Source organism: Schistocerca gregaria, chromosome 5, assembly GCF_023897955.1.
Source record: "Schistocerca gregaria isolate iqSchGreg1 chromosome 5, iqSchGreg1.2, whole genome shotgun sequence".
Taxonomy (NCBI): Eukaryota; Metazoa; Arthropoda; class Insecta; order Orthoptera; family Acrididae; genus Schistocerca; species Schistocerca gregaria.
The window spans coordinates 601,922,115-601,944,253 of record NC_064924.1 but is presented as its reverse complement, the minus strand read 5'-3'; the positions used below and the strand labels follow the sequence as shown (position 1 = coordinate 601,944,253).

At 39.8% G+C, this 22,139-nt stretch overlaps 1 protein-coding gene across 3 annotated transcripts in view; it reads left to right on the top strand.

Annotated features, from left to right (window-relative positions):
- The window catches only part of LOC126272023 (CD109 antigen), a 740,173-nt gene extending 718,928 nt beyond the window's left edge, over positions 1-21,245 (top strand). For all 3 annotated transcript variants that reach the window (XM_049974517.1, XM_049974519.1, XM_049974520.1), the window contains 3 exons: positions 28-202; positions 17,967-18,072; positions 18,266-21,245. In XM_049974517.1, the coding sequence (XP_049830474.1) occupies positions 28-202; positions 17,967-18,072; positions 18,266-18,459 (475 nt within the window). In that variant the 3' untranslated portion in view covers positions 18,460-21,245. The remainder of the gene's footprint in view (positions 1-27; positions 203-17,966; positions 18,073-18,265) is intronic.
- The last annotated feature ends 894 nt before the right edge of the window (positions 21,246-22,139 follow it).

The following is a 22,139-nucleotide window of genomic DNA, read 5'->3' as shown; positions in this document are numbered from 1 at the left end:
ACTAAAAGACTTTAAACTTTTTTCCAGATGGACAAATCTTAATGAATCTGTTAGGTCAGGTATGGCTGTGTTAGATGTGGCAATACCTACTGGTTATATAATTCAACAACAGAAACTTGATGCTTATATTCTTTCAAGACAAGTGCGGAATTTGCAGAGAGCACGTTTCTTGGAACAAAAAGTTGTGTTTTACTTTGATTATGTAAGTATTAACAGTTCTCTTTTAATTAATTATTTATTTTTATCTGTAATTTTTCCACCAAGTCTGTTCTTCTATCCAACAAGGGATGGTCCAATATGTCATATTGAAACCTAGTTGCATGCACCACCCCACAAATGGTAGTAACCTTTTGCAGGTAGTAACTTTTTGTGTGTGGAATTTTAGCTGCTGATTGGAAAATATAAAGTGCTTTATTTTTCACCTGAATTTTCACACGATGTGACACTGTGCTGTCTTGTCACTTGCTGCATTTGTTTGCAGTACTGAATCTATTAATTGAAAACAATCAAAAGAATACTAAATTTAAGACACTTATTTATAATACTAAACTTGTTTAGACAACTACAAGTTACATTGGTTCTTTAGCAGTCTTTTCAGATTGGTAAGGAGTACACACACACACACACACAAATAAAAGATTTCCAACACATCATCATTTTAATGTGAAGTATTGATACAACATTCCATAACATATTTCTTATGCACCAGAAAAGTTTAACTAAAGATGACATTTGAGATCTGTGTGACCTTCAGAGAAATATTTGTGTTTGTACGCAAAACTGGACTCCAGCTGGGAATGAATTTGGTGTACATCTACACATTTTGAACAATGCCTTGAAAATTTTATGAGGTTCTTAAACCAAAAAAACAAAACTTGATTAGGTACTGACAACAGAAACTTAAAAAAAAGTTCTGTTGTAATAATAGATTTGAAATTGCAGTGATCTCTCTTTTATGATATTCTCTAACATTGTGTAAAATGACAAACTGCCTATTGGCTTCTGTCTCGGGTTCTTCGGCCAACGTTCACCTAATGATTTTTCTGACGTTTCGCCAGCACGAGTGGCTGGCATTGTCAAAGCTTCACCCTCCATTGCCGGTGGTGAACTGCAGCCGAGCTCGCGGGCGCAGACTATATGTACCTGCCGTGCCAACGTCTGAGGGCTTCTCTGTGATCATTTCCGGTGCGGTTCTCCTCTTGCTACCTGCAACAGTCATTCGCTGCAGTACGGGAAGCCAGGATCCGTTGACCTTAAGGCTTTCCTCTTTCTTGTTCAACTGTGCGTGCTCTGCCACGGCCGATTTCTCCACCTGCCCCAACCTGCAATGTCGCTTATGCTCTTTGATCCTGGTGTTGATGGATCGTCCAGTTATTCCGACATAAACTTTTCCGCATGTGCATTGTATACGGTATATTCCCGGCATTGCAAGTGGGTCCCTTTTCTCCTTCGCCGATCTAAGACACTCTTTGATCTTCCTTGTCACTTTGAAAATTGTCTTTACGCCATGTTTGCGCAATATATGGCCGATTCTGTCCGTCCCTCTGGGAATGTATGGCAGAAAGGGCCGTACCCGACATTTCTTTTTCTGGTTCCTTACTTCGCCGTGTGTTTGGCTCTGTTACACTTCTAATATAATTTTTGGACTACCCATTGCTCCTCAGGACAATTTCCAGGTGTTGCATTTCTCGTTTGAGGTGTTGCGCCTCACATATTCGTCCTGCTCTCGTTACGAGCGTACTAATCGTGCCTCTTTTCTGGCTCGGGTGGTGGTTTGACAGTTTGTGCAGGTATTGATCCGTGTGTGTCGGTTTTCGATACACGCTGTGTCCCTGGTTTTCGCCGTCCCTTGTGACCAGCACATCTAGAAATGGCAGTTTCTTGTCCTTCTCTACTTCCATGGTAAATGTTATGTTCGCATTGAGGCTGTTCAAGTGTCTTAGGAAGTCACCGAGCTGTTCTTCACGATGGCTCCACAACACGAAAGTACCTTTGACGTACTTGTACCACACCTTAGGTTTGCAAGTCGCCGAGTCCAGTGCCTGTGCTTCAAATTGTTCCACGAAGAAGTTGGCCACCACTGGACTGAGAGGACTATCCATGGCAACGCTTTCCAGCTGTTCGTAGAAATCTCCATTCCACGTGAAATAGTTCGTGGTGAGACATGCATGGAAGAGCTTCCTGATGTCCTGCGGGAAAATGGAACTGATGTGCTCCAGAGCGTCACTGAGTGGCACTTTCATAAATAACGAAACAACATCAAAGCTGACTAAGATGTCGTTTGGTGCAAGTTTGTTTCTTCAGCTTCTCAATGAAATGTCCTGAGTCCTTCATGTATGTGTCCGTCTTCCCCACGTGTGGCTGGAGCAGAGGGGCCAAGTGTTTTGCCAGTTTATATGTCGGTGATCCAGGAGCTCGTGGTCGTGCGGTAGTGCTCTCGCTTCCCGCGCCCGGGTTCCCGGGTTCGATTCCCGGCGGGGTCAAGGATTTTCTCTGCCTTGTGATGACTGGCTGTTGTGTGCTGTCCTTAGGTTAGTTAGGTTTAAGTAGTTCTAAGTTCTAGGGAACTGATGATCATAGATGTTAAGTCCCATAGTGCTCAGAGCCATTTTTGATCCAGGAGCGGTAACGATCGGTCTCAGTGGAATGTTGTTCTTATGGATCTTGGGTAATCCATACAGCTGAGGTGGTAGGGCTTGTGTTGCACAGGTTTCTCTGTATGTCCGCCGGAGAAGACACCTTGATTAATCAATTAGTATTCCGTGTGATATTCTGTGTCGGATCTGCGCTTAGTTTTCGGTACGTCGTCGGATCTAATAGGTCTCGGATCTTTTGCTCATAATTGTGTAAAATGCTTTCACTGGGGAAGAATTGCATATAGCAGTTGAAGTACTTTTTTCATACCATATTTCTTGCTTACAGTAATTTTGAAACACAACTTTCATTTATAGGGAAATATCATATCTTGACAGGAAACTGGAAATAAGGCAATTTGAAGTCTTAGAATGGAAGAATAAGGTGGAACATGGAGAAACGGTTTTCTTTCACATTTTTTCAGTGTTTGAGGAGTCTGCCACAGAGTTTTTTGCACAGAAATTAGACCTTTGAAAACATGAGACAAAGCGTTGCCTTTATTTTTTAGGTAATCATACACTATTATATGAGGAACATCAGGCTTATCACAGGCAGTAAAAAGTATTAACATATAAATGTGCAGATGGATGCTCACTTTCTTTGAACGTATTTGTTTTTTCAAAATCAGAGTTATCTACACTAATAATAAATCAGTAAAACCATCATATCTATCTGTTTGTCTTTGAGCACATTAATCTCCAAAGCTACAAAACAGATTTTAATGGGGTTTTCCCTGGTAACTTCATTGTAGCCTGGAGCGCCATAAAGGCTACATGTAATCTAAATTAGATCGCAGAAAAAAAGATATTCATATACATATTATAAAAAAAGTATGTATGGATGTTACACATCTCCTCTGAAACCACTGGACTGATTTCAACCAAACTTGGTACACATATCACTTACCGTCTGGAAAGCATCCCTGTGGGGGTCAGGAACCACCTACTTATGAAAGAGGTGAGGATGCCAGTGAAAAATAAATATAGACCACAACATGTGAGAACCCAGATTTTATTCATCCAGTATTTGAGAATGAGAGCACTTAGTGACATACAACAAATTTCACACATAATTTCAAGCATTTACAAAACTTTTTCTAACTAGCACCCCTGCACATTATGATGAAAGAAAAACAGTTTAGTGCTTACTACCATTTTTGCTGTTCGTGCAGTAAAACTACCACAAATTCTATTTGCAACACATTTAGCAGATAGTATCCACATATGCTAGCTAGTCTACAGTATAAATGTAGTCACAAAAACAGAGGCCTCTTTTGTATTTGTAAAAGAGCCTCAATCACTTGAGCTACAAACACAAATGCATGTATTTCAGTGATACATGTAGGAATGGTAGAATAGGTATTACATAATTTTTCCACATTATATCCATTTACTCCAATGGATTTTGTCAACCGAGAGACAAGTTTTTTAAATACCTGCATTTTAGATGTCTCCCACCAATTCCTTAAACTATATGAAGATGGTATCTGTTTTTTTGGATTTGTCCGAAAAAACAGATACCATCCCCATATAGATAAGGCTTACTGGTCAGTGATCTTCTTCAGTATGGATGCCCTCACATTGCTCAAACTCTTACTTGAATTGGTAGATTGACTGTTGTGAGTAATGAGTATAGCGGGCAGGGATACTACGAATGTGGTTTGTGGACAGTAAGTTGGAAATATGGGTCTCATGTGCCAGAGATAAGTCCCTCAGTTGCAATATCCTCTGCGACCTCGTAGGCTCAGTCAGATACTGTTGCCATATAAGTAGGTGATCCCGGGTTCAAGTCCTGGTCGGGGCACACATTTTCAACTGTCCCCATTGATACTTATCAATGCCTGTAAGCATCTAATGGTCTGGATTTCATTTGCAATTTCAACTCCTTGAACTGTTTCTCCACTTCAGTTTTCACTTCCTCATTTCCTGAAAATGCTTTCCACCCACATATTCCTTCAGTTTAGGAAATAAACGACAGACACTGGGTGTGAGATCTGGACTGTGATTGGGTTGGGTTAAAAGATTCTTACGAAATGAGGTCAACAACTCCTGTGTTGCTTGGGTGGAGTGCAGCCTAGCATTGTCATGAAGGATGTGGACTCCCTTTATCAGCATTCCATGACATTTGTTTTACGTGGCCTTGCAGAGTTCCTTGAGTGCCTCAAAGTGTCACACAGAGTTGATTGAAGGAGAATGTGTGTGTCGCCACTGCATTAATTGTCGCTTGTTCTCTGGGGCATGGCGCTAAACCCACATTTCATCTGCCATCACAATGGAGTCAAGTAAAATATTTTTGTCACCACAAAATGATAAGGAAACGTTCATGTAGTTTTGACTGTTGGTGTTGTGTTCTACAGTAAGCATCTTCAGAATCCATCGCACACACAGATTGCAATATTCCAGTCAATCACTCACAATTTTATGAACAGTGTTTCGAGAAACGTCAGTACAATGTTTGTCCAGGTCATCAATGGTCACATGGCGATCAGAAGGAATATGCTCTCAAGCTTTTGCACCAGTTCATCTGTGACCACAGACAGGCATCCACTTTTCTCTTCTTCATGAATTTCCGTTCTTCCAGAAGTGAAATTCTTTACCAATCTTGTCACATGTTTCCAGGACTGACACGATTTTGCAACAAATCAAGCTGGTGCTCATGCTCTTGGCATTCAGATGCTGTATCTCAGTGCACATTTGGCACTTTCACACTTGGCGGGAAATGAAATAAGAGTGCTTATCCTTAGCTGTCACCGTAACAAGAGTTGGAACACTACTAATGGCTGTTACCACTCATTCATTTCAGTGTGTGACACCATACACAACAGTGGTACTAACTGTGAAAAACTCGGTCCTCTGGTGGAGCAATGGGCCTTGTAACCTTAGTTTCCAAATGTCGCTTGTACCTACTTTCAACCTATACACTAGCACTTTTTAAGAGTGTTGTGGTCCAGCAGTGGCAAGCAGAAAAACTTTCATAATTTTCCCCATCACCTGCACGGCTAGACCAAATAAATTGTACAATAATTAAAAAACTAATGTTATCCTCCATTTTTATATCAGCCTTGAAGAAAAGAAGCTACTACAAACAGCATAGTGAACGCATTATTGTGGCCAAGATGATACGAAGCCCACACCTACTACAGTAGTACAAATTTATATGCCAACTAGCTCTGCAGATGACGAAGAAATTGAAGAAATGTATGATGAAATAAAAGAAATTATTCAGATAGTGAATGGTGACGAAAATTTAATAGTCATGGGTGTCTGGAATTCGGTAGTAGGAAAAGGGAGAGAAGGAAATGTAGTAGGTGAATATGGATTGGGGTTAAGAAATGAAAGAGGAAGCCGCCTGGTAGAATTTTGCACGGAGCACAACTTAATCATAGCTAACACTTGGTTTAAGAATCACGAAAGAAGGTTGTATACATGGAAGAACACTGGAGATACTAAAAGGTATCAGATAGATTATATAATGGCAAGACAAAGATTTAGGAACCAGGTTTTACATTGAAAGACATTTCCAGGGGCAGATGTGGACTCTGACCACAATCTATAGGTTATGACCTGTAGATTAAAACTGAAGAAACTGCAAAAAGGTGGGAATTGAAGGAGATGGGATCTGGATAAACTTACAGAACCAGAGGTTGTAGAGAGTTTCAGGGAGAGCAAAGGGAGCAATTGACAGGAATGGGGGAAAGAAGTACAGTAGAAGAAAAAGGAAAATTAAAGAGACCTTTGGAGATAAGAGAACCACTTGTATGAACATCAAGAGCTCAGATGGAAACCCAGTTCTAAGCAAAGAAGGGAAAGCAGAAAGGTGGAAGGAGTATATAGAGAGTCTACACAAGGGTGATGTACTTGAGGTCAGTATTATGGAAATGGAGGAGGATGTAGATGAAGATGAAATGGGAGATATGATACTGCGTGAAGAGTTTGACAGAGCACTGAAAGACCTGAGTTGAAACAAGGCCCCCGGAGTAGACAACACTCCATTGGAACTACTGACGGCCTTGGGAGAGCCAGTCCTTACAAAACTCTGCCATCTGGTGAGCAAGATGTATGAAACAGGCGAAATACCCTCAGACTTCAAGAAGAATATAATAATTCCAATCCCAAAGAAAGCAGGTGTTGACAGATGTGAAAATTACCGAACTATCAGTTTAATAAGCCAAGGCTGCAAAATACTAACACGAATTCCTTACAGACGAATGGAAAAACTAGTAGAAGCCGACCTCAGGGAAGATCAGTTTGGATTCCGTAGAAATGTTGGAACACGTGAGGCAATACTGTCCCTACGACTTATCTTAGAAGCTAGATTAAGGAAGGGCAAACCTACGTTTCTAGCATTTGTAGACTTAGAGAAAGCTTTTGACAATGTTGACTGGAATACTCTCTTTCAAATTCTGAAGGTAGCAGGGGTAAAATACAGGGAGCGAAAGGCTATTTACAATTTGTACAGAAACCAGACAGCAGTTATAAGAGTCGAGGGACATGACAGGGAAGCAGTGGTTGGGAAGGGAGTGAGACAGGGTTGCAGTCTCTCCCCGATGTTATTCAATCTGTATATTGAGCAAGCAGTGAAGGAAACAAAGGAAAAATTCGGAGTAGGTATTAAAATCCATGGAGAAGAAATAAAAATGTTGAGGTTCGCCGATGACATTGTAATTCTGTCAGAGGCAGCAAAGGACTTGGAAGAGCAGTTGAACAGAATGGATAGTGTCTTGAAAGGAGGATATAAGATGAACATCAACAAAAGCTAAACGAGGCTAATGGAATGTTGTCAAATAAAGTCGGGTGATGCTGAGGGAATTAGATTAGGAAATGAGACAAAGTAGTAAAGGAGTTTCGCTATTTGGGGAGCAAAATAACTGATGATGGTCGAAGTAGAGGGGATATAAAATGTAGACTGGCAATGGCAAGGAAAGCGTTTCTGAAGAAGAGAAATTTGTTAACATCAAGTATAGATTTAAGTGTCAGGAAGTCACTTCTGAAAGTATTTGTATGGAGTGCAGCCATGTATGGAAGTGAAACATGGACGATAAATAGTTTGGACAAGAAGAGAATAGAAGCTTTCGAAATATGGTGCTACAGAAGAATGCTGAAGATTAGATGGGTAGATCACATAACTAATGAGGAAGTATTGAATAGGATTGGGGAGAAGAGAAGTTTGTGGCACAACTTGACCAGAAGAAGGGATCGGTTGGTAGGACATGTTCTGAGGCATCAAGGGATCACCAATTTAGTATTGGAGGGCAGCGTGGAGGGTAAAAATTGTAGAGGGAGACCAAGAGATGACTACACTAAGCAGATTCAGAATGATGTAGATTGCAGTAGGTACTGGGAGATGAAGAAGCTTGCACCAGATAGAGTAGCATGGAGAGCTGCATCAAGCCAGTCTCAGGACTGAAGACCATAACAACAACATATTCTTCAAACGATTTTGTGCACAACAAAGATTGATACATGAATAGGACTATGAATTCCCATGTTTACATTTTGCACTCTCCAAATATTCTATGAGTGCTCCTTTGGTCACGCATCCAAGTGGTAATCAAGGTCGTTCCATACGAAGGAAAAAGTCACAAGGTGTTAGGTCAGGTGGACGTGATGGAGGGATGAGGGGCGAAGGGAATAGAACAGTATAGTCACCGCCATTATGCTTGATCCAGCAATGTGTAAGTTTGTTATTTATGTAATGACCAACATTGATGCTCCAGTGAGGCGGTAACTGCCACTCCAAAATCTTCCACACAGTTTGCTGCGGCATTCCATTTTTATGGCTTGTGTGGACTGTTGATTTTTTTGGCTTGCATCTGAAACTTTCCCTCACCGTCTCTATGGTTGTATCTGGCACATTTGACAATGGATCAACTGGTACTTTCCTGTTGGCAGAGATGAATGTTCGTAAATTGTCTATAACAATGTACTGAGCTCTATTTATATGGTGGTTCTTTTCCGTAATTCCTTCTGAATACATGTTGCACTGTTGTAATGAACAAAAATCTTACATATTCCAACATGTGAAAATGTTTCTTCCTTTGTTGCTATTTGGTTCTGTTCATGCATTTGTCATATTTGCAACATGATACTATGGGACAGATGGATCGTTGAAAATGAATGAATCATTTATACTTGCCCCTACATATAAATTGGGAGTTACCTGCTCACTCTTGTTGGAATGTTTGGGCTACTCTCATGAAGTACTACAGGGATTTTGATATTCACAGCAGACTTACATTGGAGTCGGAAAGTTCTCAGGAGGCACGAATGTTTTCTGGTCCATATTCAATTGACATTTGAAGTCACATCTTGTGGCAGTGATGGGAGCTGCAAGTTACAGCAGTGCATGCAGCGGCAGGAGCAGGTCCAGCAGTGACTGGCCAGCTAATGACCAGCTGTTACTGCCAGTGTCAAGCACGAAGCAGCCATTGTGGGGCAGCTCACATCATTAGCGGGTTGTGGATGGGCAGACTGCTGATGCCTTTAAGACTGCCAATGTCTTCAGGCATTGCAGTATTCCTGCAAGTGGCATGTGGTGCTTCAGTTTTTAAATTTGTATGAAAGTGATGGCATTCAGTTACCAACATTGTTCTCTTCATTTTTATCATAACTTTATGCAGTGTCCCATAAACAAATTAGTGCTGTACCAGATAAGTTGTCCGACCGTAGATTCTTTGTGCTTGCTACCTGTGCAGAGCCGGGGTGTGTCACTTGTAGAATATAAATTTAAACGTTGAGAAATCTGTTTGTGAAGGTATTTATTTATACAGCGAGGTCTTGTACGGAGATGAAACGTGGATGATACGTAGTTCAAAGAAGAAGGTAATAGAAGCTTTCGGACTGAGGTGCTGCAGAAGAATGATGAAGGGTAGTTGGGTAGAACAAATAAGTAATGGGGAGGTACTGAATCAGATTGGGGGAAAGAAGAAATTTATGGCACTACTTGACTAAAAGAAGGGATCAGTTAGTAGGTCACATCCTCAGACATCAAGTAATGGTCCTTTTGGTAATGGGAGGAAGTTGAGAGGGGGATTGTTGAGGGATACCGAGGCTTATATAACGTAAACAGGTTCAAGTTGATGTAGACTGCAGTAGAGATGCGGAGGCTTGCACAAACTAGCATGCACAGCAATATTAGTTCAGTCTTTTCACTGAAGACCATATCAAGGCCAGATTGTTTTCATTTGCATACTGTTGCCTAGTTTTGACACTAAAAGTAGGACCACGTTGTTTACATAGCAGATCTATTTGTGGAGCAAAATTGACATCTCACACTTCCAATGATAGCCCCATGATGCTCCCCAGCATTTAGATATGAGGCAAAGATGTGTCCCAATGTGTAGGATCACCAAAATATGATAAAGATACCACGTAGATTTTACTCCTCTTTCTGCAACTAGAAAAAGGGGGTGCTTGGATGCAGATTGTAACGAATATTATAAATTAAGAGGTGGTGGTTCAACATACTGAGCTAGGGGTGATGTTTCTATGGAGTCCCTTACAGATGGTGCAGTTGATACTTAATGAAAGACTTTAGGTTATTGGAACATTTGTATAGAATCATCAAGGTGTTACTGGTAGAATGGACTGCTACCTTAAATAGTGTTCCATCTGCATCTGAATGTGACTCAGTGAATGAATCTAATATAAATTACAATCCAACTGCCAAGAAGATACTTATGGAAACTTTGTATGATAGATAGTTTCGACATAAATAGCTGTTTGGTTTGATGACTGATATTTATTCACTCTTGCATGAAACACAATTGTAAAGAGAATAATAACCATGCCAACCAAGCAATGAGTCATTTATAATCAGTGGTAACTTCGATCAATCATTGTGGTGAAGTAAATCAATCGAGTCCACCAAATCAGCTCCCCCTTCCTCCCACCCTTTTTTGTTTTTGACACTGGGTCATGGGGACTTGCACTTGACCTGTCTCCCAGTTCTTGTGAAGTCGGGTGGTGCAGGCTTTGGTGTTCCTGTTCTGCGAGTGTTGCTTTGGTGTCCTCTATGTTGGAGTGCAGTGACGAGGGCTGACCAAGGAGTGCACCCTCCTAGGTGTACACGCCAGTTTGGGCATTGTGGCTTCATCTGGAGACTTTCCTTCAGGATCCAAAGTAAGGTTAAATGAGCTGTGGATGTACTGCATCATTCCTGTGCACAAACACCTGCTAGTCTTCATGTTTGACAGGGTTGGTAGACTCAGTGTTCCCTCATTCCGAGTTGTTGTATGAACTGTGTACATACCTCTGGAACAACTGGTGTGATTATTCTCCTGGAAGCCGCAGCTGCTCACCATAGACTAATGATGCAGGGAGCATTGTGCTTCTTCTTTCACTATCATTCTCAATATGAGTGTGCTTTCGATCACAATGAGGGCTTACACATTAGAGCAGTTTTGAGCTTGTGGTGGAACCACTTACACCATCCCTTTGACTGGCAGGGTGATAGCCTGTAGCGTGCGTGTGGTTGCAGCCACACAGTAGGAAAAGTTTTCAGAAAAGCCAAACATGAAGAACCACATGATCACCAATGCTCACAACCATATTTGCAGAAACATCCTGGATTGTGGCAACATCTCGTCACCTGGTGAAACGATTGATGATCATGAGTGAATAATGATGTCCCAAAGATTATGGCAATGGGCCGTCACTGTGCACACACATGGTAAAATCATGCTGATGGCATTGTAAAGTGAGAGAGAGGCACGAAATGTGGTTGCCGATCTTATTACGATGACGTAACAGGTGTGCACGTGCCAGTGTGCAACAGTCTTTTTATGCTCTGGGACACACACACACACCATGATTGGAGACTAACTTGTCTGCTGTGGCTCAGATTCCTGGGTGAGCCACGTTATGCAGTGCATTGAAAACCAATGGTGGTGATGTCCTGGTATGTAGGGTCACTGCCTCCCATTTACTGCATCACACCAAATTCCGTCTGACAAATTTGGAGCTGACACACATCAGAGCTGCAACTCTGTTCACTGTTCCTGTATAAGATGGCGTAAGAGAGAATCTCACTGTCATTTAGGTTCCATCTCTGTCCAATGAATTGAGTTTAAACTGCTACAGTTCCAAGATGGTCAGTCTTTCCTCGCTATGTGAAACTCGTCATGTGGGAATTGTGTGATATACACATACATGACATGCCTGCACGTCACGGTGAGCTGAGGTCTGTGTCTTGATAAAAGGTTTCTGGTAGCAGGAAGTGATCTGTAAAAATTGTGAAATGTCTCCCTTTGACATAGGGCTGGAAATGCTTGATGGCTAAGTAAATAACAAGCAATTCATGGTCGAAAGCACTCCAGTTTTGGTGCTGCTTCCGTCACTTGCGATACATTTTTTGTTGCAGAGCTGAATCTACTGCTGTTGGGCTCGCATTGATCATAAGCACCAAAGGGGAGCTCAGTCTTGGTTGTTCGTACAATGTTACCTGTGACAGATGTTTCTTAAGGTTGTGGTAAGCTGTCTTGCCCCCAGGACTTCATGATTGCCTGTAGTATACAGGGTGTTCATAAAATCCAGGAACACTTTCAATTATTTATTGCACAAGAACTAAACATTGTACAGATGTCATACATATTGCATTTTGAACAGAAACTCTAAAAGCTTTTTTACAAACATTCAATATGCGAACCATGAGTGACCCAGCGGACATCAATATGGTAATTGAATTCTTGTCATACCCATCCCAGCAGTCGCTTCCCATATTCTCTCCCGGAGGTCTGCTACATCACATGGTAGAGGTGGTACATACACCAGATATTTAATCTGTCCCCACAGAAAAAAAAAGTCCCACTGAGTGAGATCTGGTGATCAGAGAGGCCATTTCATGAAACAACTGTCGCCTTCTGTAGCCTATCTATTGATGCAGCAGTTCCTTGTTCAGGTACCCACGAACTTCATGATGAAATTGGGGTGGAGCCCCATCCTGCTGAAAGATGAATGGAGAGTCCAATTGCATCTTAGGCATCAGCCATTGCTGCAACATGGACAAGTAGGAATATCCAGTGACAGTGCTCCCAGCAGAGAAGAATGGCCTGTACAGTTTTCAACATGACAAGGCACAAAAAACATTTACCTTTTGGGAATCACACTTAAATTCAATGCAGTCTTGAGGATGCTTTATACCCCAGATTTGACAATTTTGCCTGTTCACTTTCCCATATGATCAACAATGCCATCCCCATACTCATTCCATTGTTGCAAACTTTGAACAAATCTCAAAACGCTTGTCTTTGTCATCACCAATTTAACTTGTTTCATAGACAACTTCTGTCCCAGGACTTTGCACACTGTCATTGGTGCCATTTCGAGTTCACGGGATGCACGACACGATTTCTTTGGACTCCTTATTAATGTCTCTCATAGGCACTCCACATTCACTTCACTCACACTGGGACATCTGCTTCTCTTTGCCAGGCACAAGCAACCCATCATAACAAATTTGTTGTGCCAGTGGTAAATGGCCTTCCTTGTTGATGGCGTCTTACTGTACTGAGTTCTAAAGTTTCGTTGAACAGCTGTAGCACACATGTTTTTGTTGATCTAGAAAACACAGAAAGCTTGTTACGCACCTGAACTCACCATGTTTGCGACCAGCGTTGACATCAGCAAATTACCAAACTACGCTGTATCGGTATACATGAAATGGGGCTCTCTTCAAAATGACATATGTATGATATCTGCACAATGTTTGGCTCTCGTGCAGTAAATAATTTAAAGTGTTTGCTGGCCATGGTGGCCGAGCGGTTATAGGCACTACAGCCTGGAATCGCGCGACCGCTGTGGTCGCAGATTTGAATCCTGCCTCGGGCATGGATGTGTGTGATGTCCTGTGGTTAGTTAGGTTTAAGCAGTTCTAAGTTCTAGGGGACTGATGACCTCAGAAGTTAAGTCCCATAGTGCTCAGAGCTATTTGAACCATTTTGAAAGTGTTCCCAGACTTAATGCACACCCTGTATTTGCGCGAGAATAGTGCTGTGATTGGTTACTGGGCAGCACATAGTTTGAGCAAGTGGCATCAATAATAACTCAGCACAGTGATGTTTGACATGCTGCTCTGTTGAAGTAGAGGATGCTGAAATGCCATCTGTATAACATGTAGTGTTTCTGGGTTCATACAGCATAAAACTGTGCTGAAACAATCCTAGTGGTGCAATCATTGCTGCTTATTTAATGTGGGCTGGACTCATGAGAATTTGGGAAAATGACTTGGTCCAGTCTGCAACACTGAATATTTTGGTGTTGCAAATAGTATTGGTAAAATCATCCACTTTGGATGTGGGGTTCCCTTTAGCCTCCACATACTCTCCGTGATCCTTTTTATGTGTCATATCAAGTGGAGGGGTCCAAGGACTATCAGACCTGGTTGCAACACTCACTTTCAGAACTTTGTCAAACTGTATTTACGCTGCTAGGCACTCTCTTTAGGCACGGGAAGTGATGAGGTGACCCGGTGTTATGGGGACGTAATGTGGAGTAGTGTGTGTGTGTGTGTGTGGCGCGCGCGCGCATGCAAGTGCTTGCTGGTGTCACTGCTGTGTTTAGTGAGTAGTGGAAAGTCCACAAGCCGGTTACAAAAAGTACTTCCTCACATAGTGTTGTGGTGTTGCCTGCAGTATACGAATTGTTAGGACTCGCAGAGTTGTTTTTGCATGATGTGAATGTGTGCGCTATGTTACTGCTGGTATGAAATTGAATGATAATATCCCCCGTGCAGATGATGTGGTAGAGGGAACAGACACTTTCATGTGAGAAGCTGTAGGTACTACATTTGACCTGATGTGGAAGTTAGTATCTTCTCTGTGGGTATTGGTACCAATCAACGATTTAGCAGGTTGGGCATGAGTCGAAAGTTACATAGGAAGTCTGCACTGATTATACTGTAAGCTGAGAATCCACGTGGCAACATAAACTGTTTTCAGTGTAGTTAGGAATTGTGGAATTGTTGGCCACAGCAAGCACATATTGTGTTGTTACAGTTAGTGTGTTACTGGTCCTTTGTAGATAGACACTACAATTGCTCTGTCAAGTCTTGTGGGGCAGCATTGTTTCATTTTTTCTAGCTGTTACTTTGTAATCGTTTTCAGTGTGTTGCTAATTTGCATGTTGAGTATTGTTACTTGTGCGGAAATTTCTAAGCTGTTGGCGATGGTGTCTGCATTTTTTGCTAAGGCTTGCAACAGCAAGTCTGGTTGTGACACGACAGCATGAATGTTGGCTGGAAGTTTGCAAAGTCATAGCACACACAAAGATTTATCAGGCAGAAGTTCAGGACCCACTGGTGAACATAAGTACTTGACGACTTGTGATGGAGACTTGTCACCTGTCTCATTATCTGTGACAATTTCATTTAATCAATGTTATGGTGACAATGTGTAATACTGTATAAGAGCTTCCTTTATTGCAGTGTAAATTAGTTATTTCAGTGTTTCTTCGGTTTCTTATATCGCTTCTGGGTCCAGATGTGAAACTTCTATATTAAAATTACTAGTGTTATGTAACACACTGCGGTGATGAAATACACATTCATCCTGCATGAACTGGAGTTGTGGTTGTTTTGGTGAGAATGTGGGAAGCTTAACGTCTCTGTTTTGATCGTATAGACACACAGTGTGTGGTTTTTTTATCTATTGTTACATTTTTCAGCAAATTAATAGTTGTAGGAGGTGATCAACTCTGCTTAGCTGCATGTTACTTAGTATAGTAAATAGTAGCATAGCAAGGGGCTCTCCTGAGTAATTTCCTGTTGTGACATTTGACATCTGATACTATTCAGACCTCTTCTGGCAGCCTTGTTCAATGCCTGCAGGAGCAGTCTTAGGTGTCCGCTTTAGGAGTATGAACCTACTCCACAAAAAAGTATCAAAAATGATTTTTAGGTATTGTGAATGACAGGAATTAACTACGGAACTCAGTTTAAAGTCTGATTGACATTATTTCTCTGTGAAGGTATATGAGTGCAGTTACAGAATTGCTGGAAACTATTTCCTTACAAAATTTTCTCAGCAATATCTCCACAGTAGCCAGTATAGTTTTATTTTATTTATTTATTTTTGTATGCAGTTTGATTGACTGTTGTGTGGTATTGGATAAGTTGTTAACTAGATTTCTTTATAAAAATTGTGATAGCTCCACATTGGATGATTAATTCATAAGAATTGTTATGTAAATTTTAATAATGACAGATGCCTATATACTCTATCTTGCATCAGAAATGGTCGTCTCACTAATTTTGCCATCAGTATGTTGAAATTTATTTACAGTAGTGTTAGCTGCCACCAAGTTCTTAGATCCCTCCATGCTTGGTAGCTTCCAAATTACACTATTTCTGAAATGATTCCATAACTGTACTTCATGATTTATTCTGATTTGGTTAGTGCAGTTTCAGCCATCAGCCATTTTGAAATACATTAAATGTCAATTATGAATATGGAATCAACCATGATTGCAAATATTGCCAAATTTTAAATATATGAACTATTTTGCTCTCAAAAGTGCAGGCTCAGGTCATGGATTTATATACAAAACAGTGTAGGAAGGCCTGAACTGTACAATTGTACTGAGAATAAACCAAGAAGGTGAGAGTTGCAGGCAGTTATGAAGTTGTTTAAAAAGTTTCCTTCAACTGCAGACCTATGTTTAAGGGGGTGGGGGGCATTTTTGTGTTTGTATCAAATGTGCTTCACACAGTACGAAGCCTGTTTATAGCTGGCGTTTCTGTGGAAAACCGCATAATAAAAAACCAAGCTGTACTTACCATAGTTATGAGTAGCAGCACACACTGGCACTCGGAGGCAGCTCGAAGAGACCATTCACACTGAGGGTTGCCTCAGAAAGCCATAGAGCACACAATGTTCAGAAGTGCACAACAAGCCAAGATTTCTGTTGCAAAAATAGTTTTGGAAGGAACTGGTACTACTAACATATCAGAATATGAAATAAACTGACTTCATGTTGTAACAGTATTATGAAAAGGATAGTTGCAACTCACCATATACCGGAGATGCTGCGTTGCAGAGATGCACATCATAAAAATTGTCAGAAAGTGAGCTTTCGGCCAGCAAAGCCTTTGTCGGAAAAAGACTTCATACACAGACACTCCCACACAAACTCAGTCTTGCCTCAGCAGCCAGAGACTGTTGTCATATGTGTGTGAGTTGCATTTGTGTGTGTGTTGCATTTGTGTGTGTGTGTGTGTGTGTGTGTGTGTGTGTGTGTGTGTCTGTGTGTGTGTGTGTGTCTATTTCCGATGAAGGCCTTGCTGGCCGAAAGCTCACTTTCTGACAGCTTTTTGTTGTGCCTATCTGAGACTCAGCATCCCTGCTATGTGGTGAGTAGCAAACTATCCTTCTCGTAATACTGTTACATTCTACCGTGGATTTTCTGTTTTTTGATTTTGCCCGACTTCATTTTGATTACAAATACTTCCAGTAAGCAGAAGAAATGTGTCATGAAAACTGTAAAGATGATATCTTAGTGGAGGTGTGACAGTGTGTTGAATGTAAATAAATCACAGGTAGCTACAGTTGCTGACCTTAATTATAAAGTTGTCTGTGTCCTAGAAACAAGTTGGCTGCATCTTGTGCCATTAATGTACTGATATGAGATAGTCTGTTGCAGTACTCCTGATGTGTAGAAAGTATAAGAGCAATACATTATTGATGACTTGACAGCTCTTTACTGTAGTTCCCATGTGGTTGAGTAGTAAGATTATTAATATTGTACTTTAAAGAAAATATCACAGGAAATTATTGAAATAAATGTGAAGAAATTAATCATTAGATGTTTACTTTCTGTTTTCATGTGTGGAAAAGATTCCAAGTAATAATCAAATGGGGTAGTTGTATGGAATAACATAATGTTATTTAGAGAGATCAAAGTGGCTGTGAAATTGTCGGTAATTGAAACTAACTTATTTCAGAACAGTTTCAATACTAGTTTCTGATCCTAACGGAATATTATGTTATGATCAATGATGTCTACTAATTAGTTCTGAAATAACATACGTTTATTCCTTAGAAAACTATTAAACATTATGCTCATTATAGAATTAAAGTGTAACATGAAAATGCAGTGTTCAGTTTTATCCAAACAAATTGAAAAATTGATATACAGACCATACAAAAAGAGTACTGAGATGCTGCACAGATAATTTAAAGAAGGCTTTTCCTTTCCCATCTTTATGAATTTTGGTTTTACTGGTTGCATTTTTTATCTTCAATTAAAGTGTTAAGATATATGTTTGGTAACTCTAACACTTTCTGTTTTGCCATTTAACTGTTTTATTTTCTCTCCTCTCATATTAAATTTGTATTTCAGTTGGATCACACAGATACTTGCATCAATTTCACAATAGAACGATGGTATCCGGTGGCAAATATGTCTCGTTACCTTCCGATAAGGGTTTACGACTACTATGCTCCAGGTAAGATCACCTCAGTTAAGCTTTTGAGTCTACCATAGGTGCAACAGTAGCTCTCAAGTCATTTATCATTTTGTAAGATATGATAATTGTGTGAGAGACAAGATTTATTTTTGTTTATGGTGTTGGCTTCCTACAATAGTGTTGGTAGTAAATACAAATGTGGATGTAACACTTTGTGCTTTTATTGTTGCAGAACGCTTCAATGAGACAGTATTTGACTCACTACAGACATATTTGCTAAACATTTGTGAAGTTTGTGGAAGCAGCCAATGTCCTTACTGCCCTATCTACAATCTGGCGACAACTATATCAGTGTCATTTACAGTCCTCATTTTCACAAGCAGCATAATTCTACTGAGGCATGTGTATTCCTTTTCTCATCTGTAACAAAGAGACAGCCTGTAAAGGCAGAAAGAAACACAATTGGCAGGATGCAGAAACATTTGAAGTTTGCATTTAGGAATCGTGAGGTGTCACAGTGCTACAGCAATGACAGTTTTTTAAACAGATATCTTCCATTGGGTGTAGGAGCAGCAAGCTAAAGGAGAGAATTTTGTATTGGAGACCAAAGTTGTTGAACTGATGTATTTCTCAGGTGATGTACACATATAAGACTATGTGGTGATGGTAGCTTTGATGTAAAGAGCTATTGATTGTTTGGAGTCATGATTGGACATCAGGAGAATTAAAAGTATTAGGAAGTTTCAGTGTAAGCAGCATATTGAATACACTTACGTGAGGCTTCATTTTTCTCATGAATGAACCATTGTAATGCCCAACGTGGATTTTATTTTCTCCTGTGATCCAGATTTGATTTATGATATTGTGGGTACAAATGGATGATAAAACCTTCTATAAATTTCTGTTAAATGTAAAAATACATGGTTTGAACTTAAAACTGTAACACATTTAAGTTTCAAATTGTAATACATTTATCTTCAAAATAGCTTTCATGATATGACTGGTGGATGTTTGTGATATAAATTGTGCTGATGGTACATGTGTATTTATAAACAAAAGTGTGTGCACTGCACATTATTGAAGAGAGAGAGAGAGAGAGAGAGGGGGGGGGGGGGGGGAGTTATGAGTGTGAAGATGCGAGGTACAATTTTTGTAACAAACTAACTGTATTTAACTTTTTTGGTTTGAACACGCAAGAGTACACTGTGTTCATGCTCTTTGCTCTCATCACGTACAAGTTGGGTATCACATTTAAGGTTCAGCACATTATTTAAAGGTCTCTCCAGTGGCGTATGGCAATAACGTCCAGAATACCTCTTTGATTCAGTTATGCAGTCATTTATTCATCTTAAAAAGCTTTTTCAGCTATTTATCCATGTTTATACTACACTAATTGCATAACTTATGTGAAGAAAATCAGTGTTGTCAGCAGAGTGAAACTATACTAAGTTGTATGTGACAGAGTTGTTTTATATCTCATAGTATATTACCAGTTGGCACATCAGTGGAAATTTTATTTTTTTGATAGAGAAATTTTGTGATTTCACATAGATGTCTCAAGAAACTAAGAAATGAAGACCACAGAAATATGAAATGTTAATCACGGTTATCATATATCTTAGTGTCAGTGTTTCTGAGAATTGTATGCTAAGACTTATTGGCATGTGCATTTGTATGCCATTTGTGTGTGTGCTTCTGTGGCTTCAGAAACTTGTAACAACTAATTTTATTCTTTTTATTTGTAAACAACTACTTCACACTGAACATACAAATTTAGGTTGCTTAAGTAGGAGCTGCATTATATGTCTCAGTTTCGGAAAATAGACAGTACTATGTCCACTGTAATATGTAGTGCACAGTTAACACAAACTTTTGACTGCCCGAAAAGACATGACATTTCATGTATGTGTTGACACGTAATAGAGAAGTGAGGGTTGGAAGAGGTGGGCTTAATGAGGACAGGCAGCCACTGACCTACAGATTGAAAATGGGTGGTTCATAGACACACATTAACATTTAATATTAGCTGACTTTCAAATTTTGTTCTTATGTAAAAAATTATCCACATTTCATGCGTATGTAATAGTATGCCTACCTTAACTTTATTTAAATGGGTTTTCCATCATGGAATTCCAGCTGATATCATAAAAGTGTGTAAGGAATAACCCTTACACTGTGCACATATGGAAGTGAGAAGTTTAACTGAAAATGAGAAATTTAATTGTAAATGAGAAATTTAATTGTAAATGAGAAATTTAATTGTAAATGAGAAATTTAATTGTAAATGAGAAATTTAATTGAACATTAGAAATTTTTGATATTAGGGAAAGTTATGTGACAAAAAGTCTAGGTTATAGAACATGTTTTGATACTTATTTGCTTTTAATACCATCATGTAATTGCAAAATCACCTCCCCCCCCCCCAATCTTCTCTCCCTTGGTCTCTATTTCACTGTCTTTCTGTCCTCTCTTGCGCTCATGCTTGCTACACACACACACACACACACACACACACTCACACACTTTAGCACATAATTTGATATTTATTGGGAAAACATTATCTATTCCTTTAAAACAATTAACAGTGTAAAACAGATGCTTTAAAATAACTGAATGTGGTACAAGTCGGGAGGTAATGTAGGGACCAAATCAGAAGAAATTTCTCTTGCATTATTTAAATCAAATGTAAGGACTTGGTAGTTCCTCTTAACCTCTCGCTTTTAGAGCATATATAGCTCTAACTTAGTCTCTCACATACCGTCCATAACTCAATGACTGTGTCATTGATTTTTATTATTTTTAGTTTTTTTTGTTTATTATTGTAGAGTAGGAAATTTAAAAAAAAATCTTCCAGATTTTATGAATGTTTACATGTGAATGGAATTATACAATTGTATAAAGCCAATATGTGAAGATAAAAGAGATGAGTTAAAAGTTTGTATTGTAAATATTTCATTAGTGTATTAAAATTCATGTAAATTCAAGAAGCTAAATATAACTCTGTGATTCTTTGAATTTTGCTCAGAATGTTGTTGACAAGGGTGAAAAAAACGCACTAATAGAACCTTTATTTAAACGTGTGGATTTTGTAGCGTGATTTTTTTTATGTCAGCAGTGTTCTTTTCAGAAAATGTAACTTATATGGTATTATGTGTTGAAATGAGAATAAATATTTTTTGTAATAACTAATAAAGTATTAACATTTCTTATCATGTGCCAGAGTACTCACTGTGTTTACCGTAAGCAACTGGGTTACAAAACTGTGTGCTGGACCAGTCCTGTTACATTTGTGCCATCCAAGCATTCTTCACCGTCAATTGTCTCTTTCTTGTCAATTTGTTGTATGATCTTAGCATTGTGTAAAGGAATGAAACTATGATTGATTTTGACTGATAGTTTTTCAGTTGTATTTTATTAATGGAATGTTTTTATCTTTTGAGCGTCAAATTTTCTCTTTTCTTGTCTTGCTGCATCTCCATTGTGTTGGGTTGTGGGCATGTGCTTCACTGTACCTGAATATTTAACCTAGACTGCTTTCCCTTCTTTTGAATGACAGTCCTTTCAGTCAATGCACTGTTAGTTGCTTGACTACAGACACCATCTTTTATGTACTTCTCACCCCGCCCACGCCCCCTTATGAAGGAAAAATTGTGGAATTGTTGTAATGGGCACAAATCTGGTTACCCTCACTTTGCTTCAATAATGATCTGTTTCATCATGACATATTGTTTAGCCTTCAGCTTGTATTTAGGTCAAAGATTCACACAATTATAGTTTTCAGCTATTAAGACCTTTGTCAGCAGTAGACACACATACACACACTCACATTGTGTGTGCGTGTGCGTGCGCGCGTGTGCGCGTGCGCGCGTGCGCGCGTGCGCGCGTGCGCGCGTGCGCGCGTGTGCGCGTGCGCGCGTGCGCGTGCGCGTCTACTGCTGACAAAGGCCTTAATGGCCGAAGCTATAATTGTGTGAATCTTTTTGTTGTGCCTATCGCGAATCAGCAACTCTACTATATGGTGAGTACCAACTTCCCTTCTCTGGTATTGTCAAATTGCATCCAATTTACACCTCCACAATGCAGTATCTTCTGCATTTCTTTCTGTT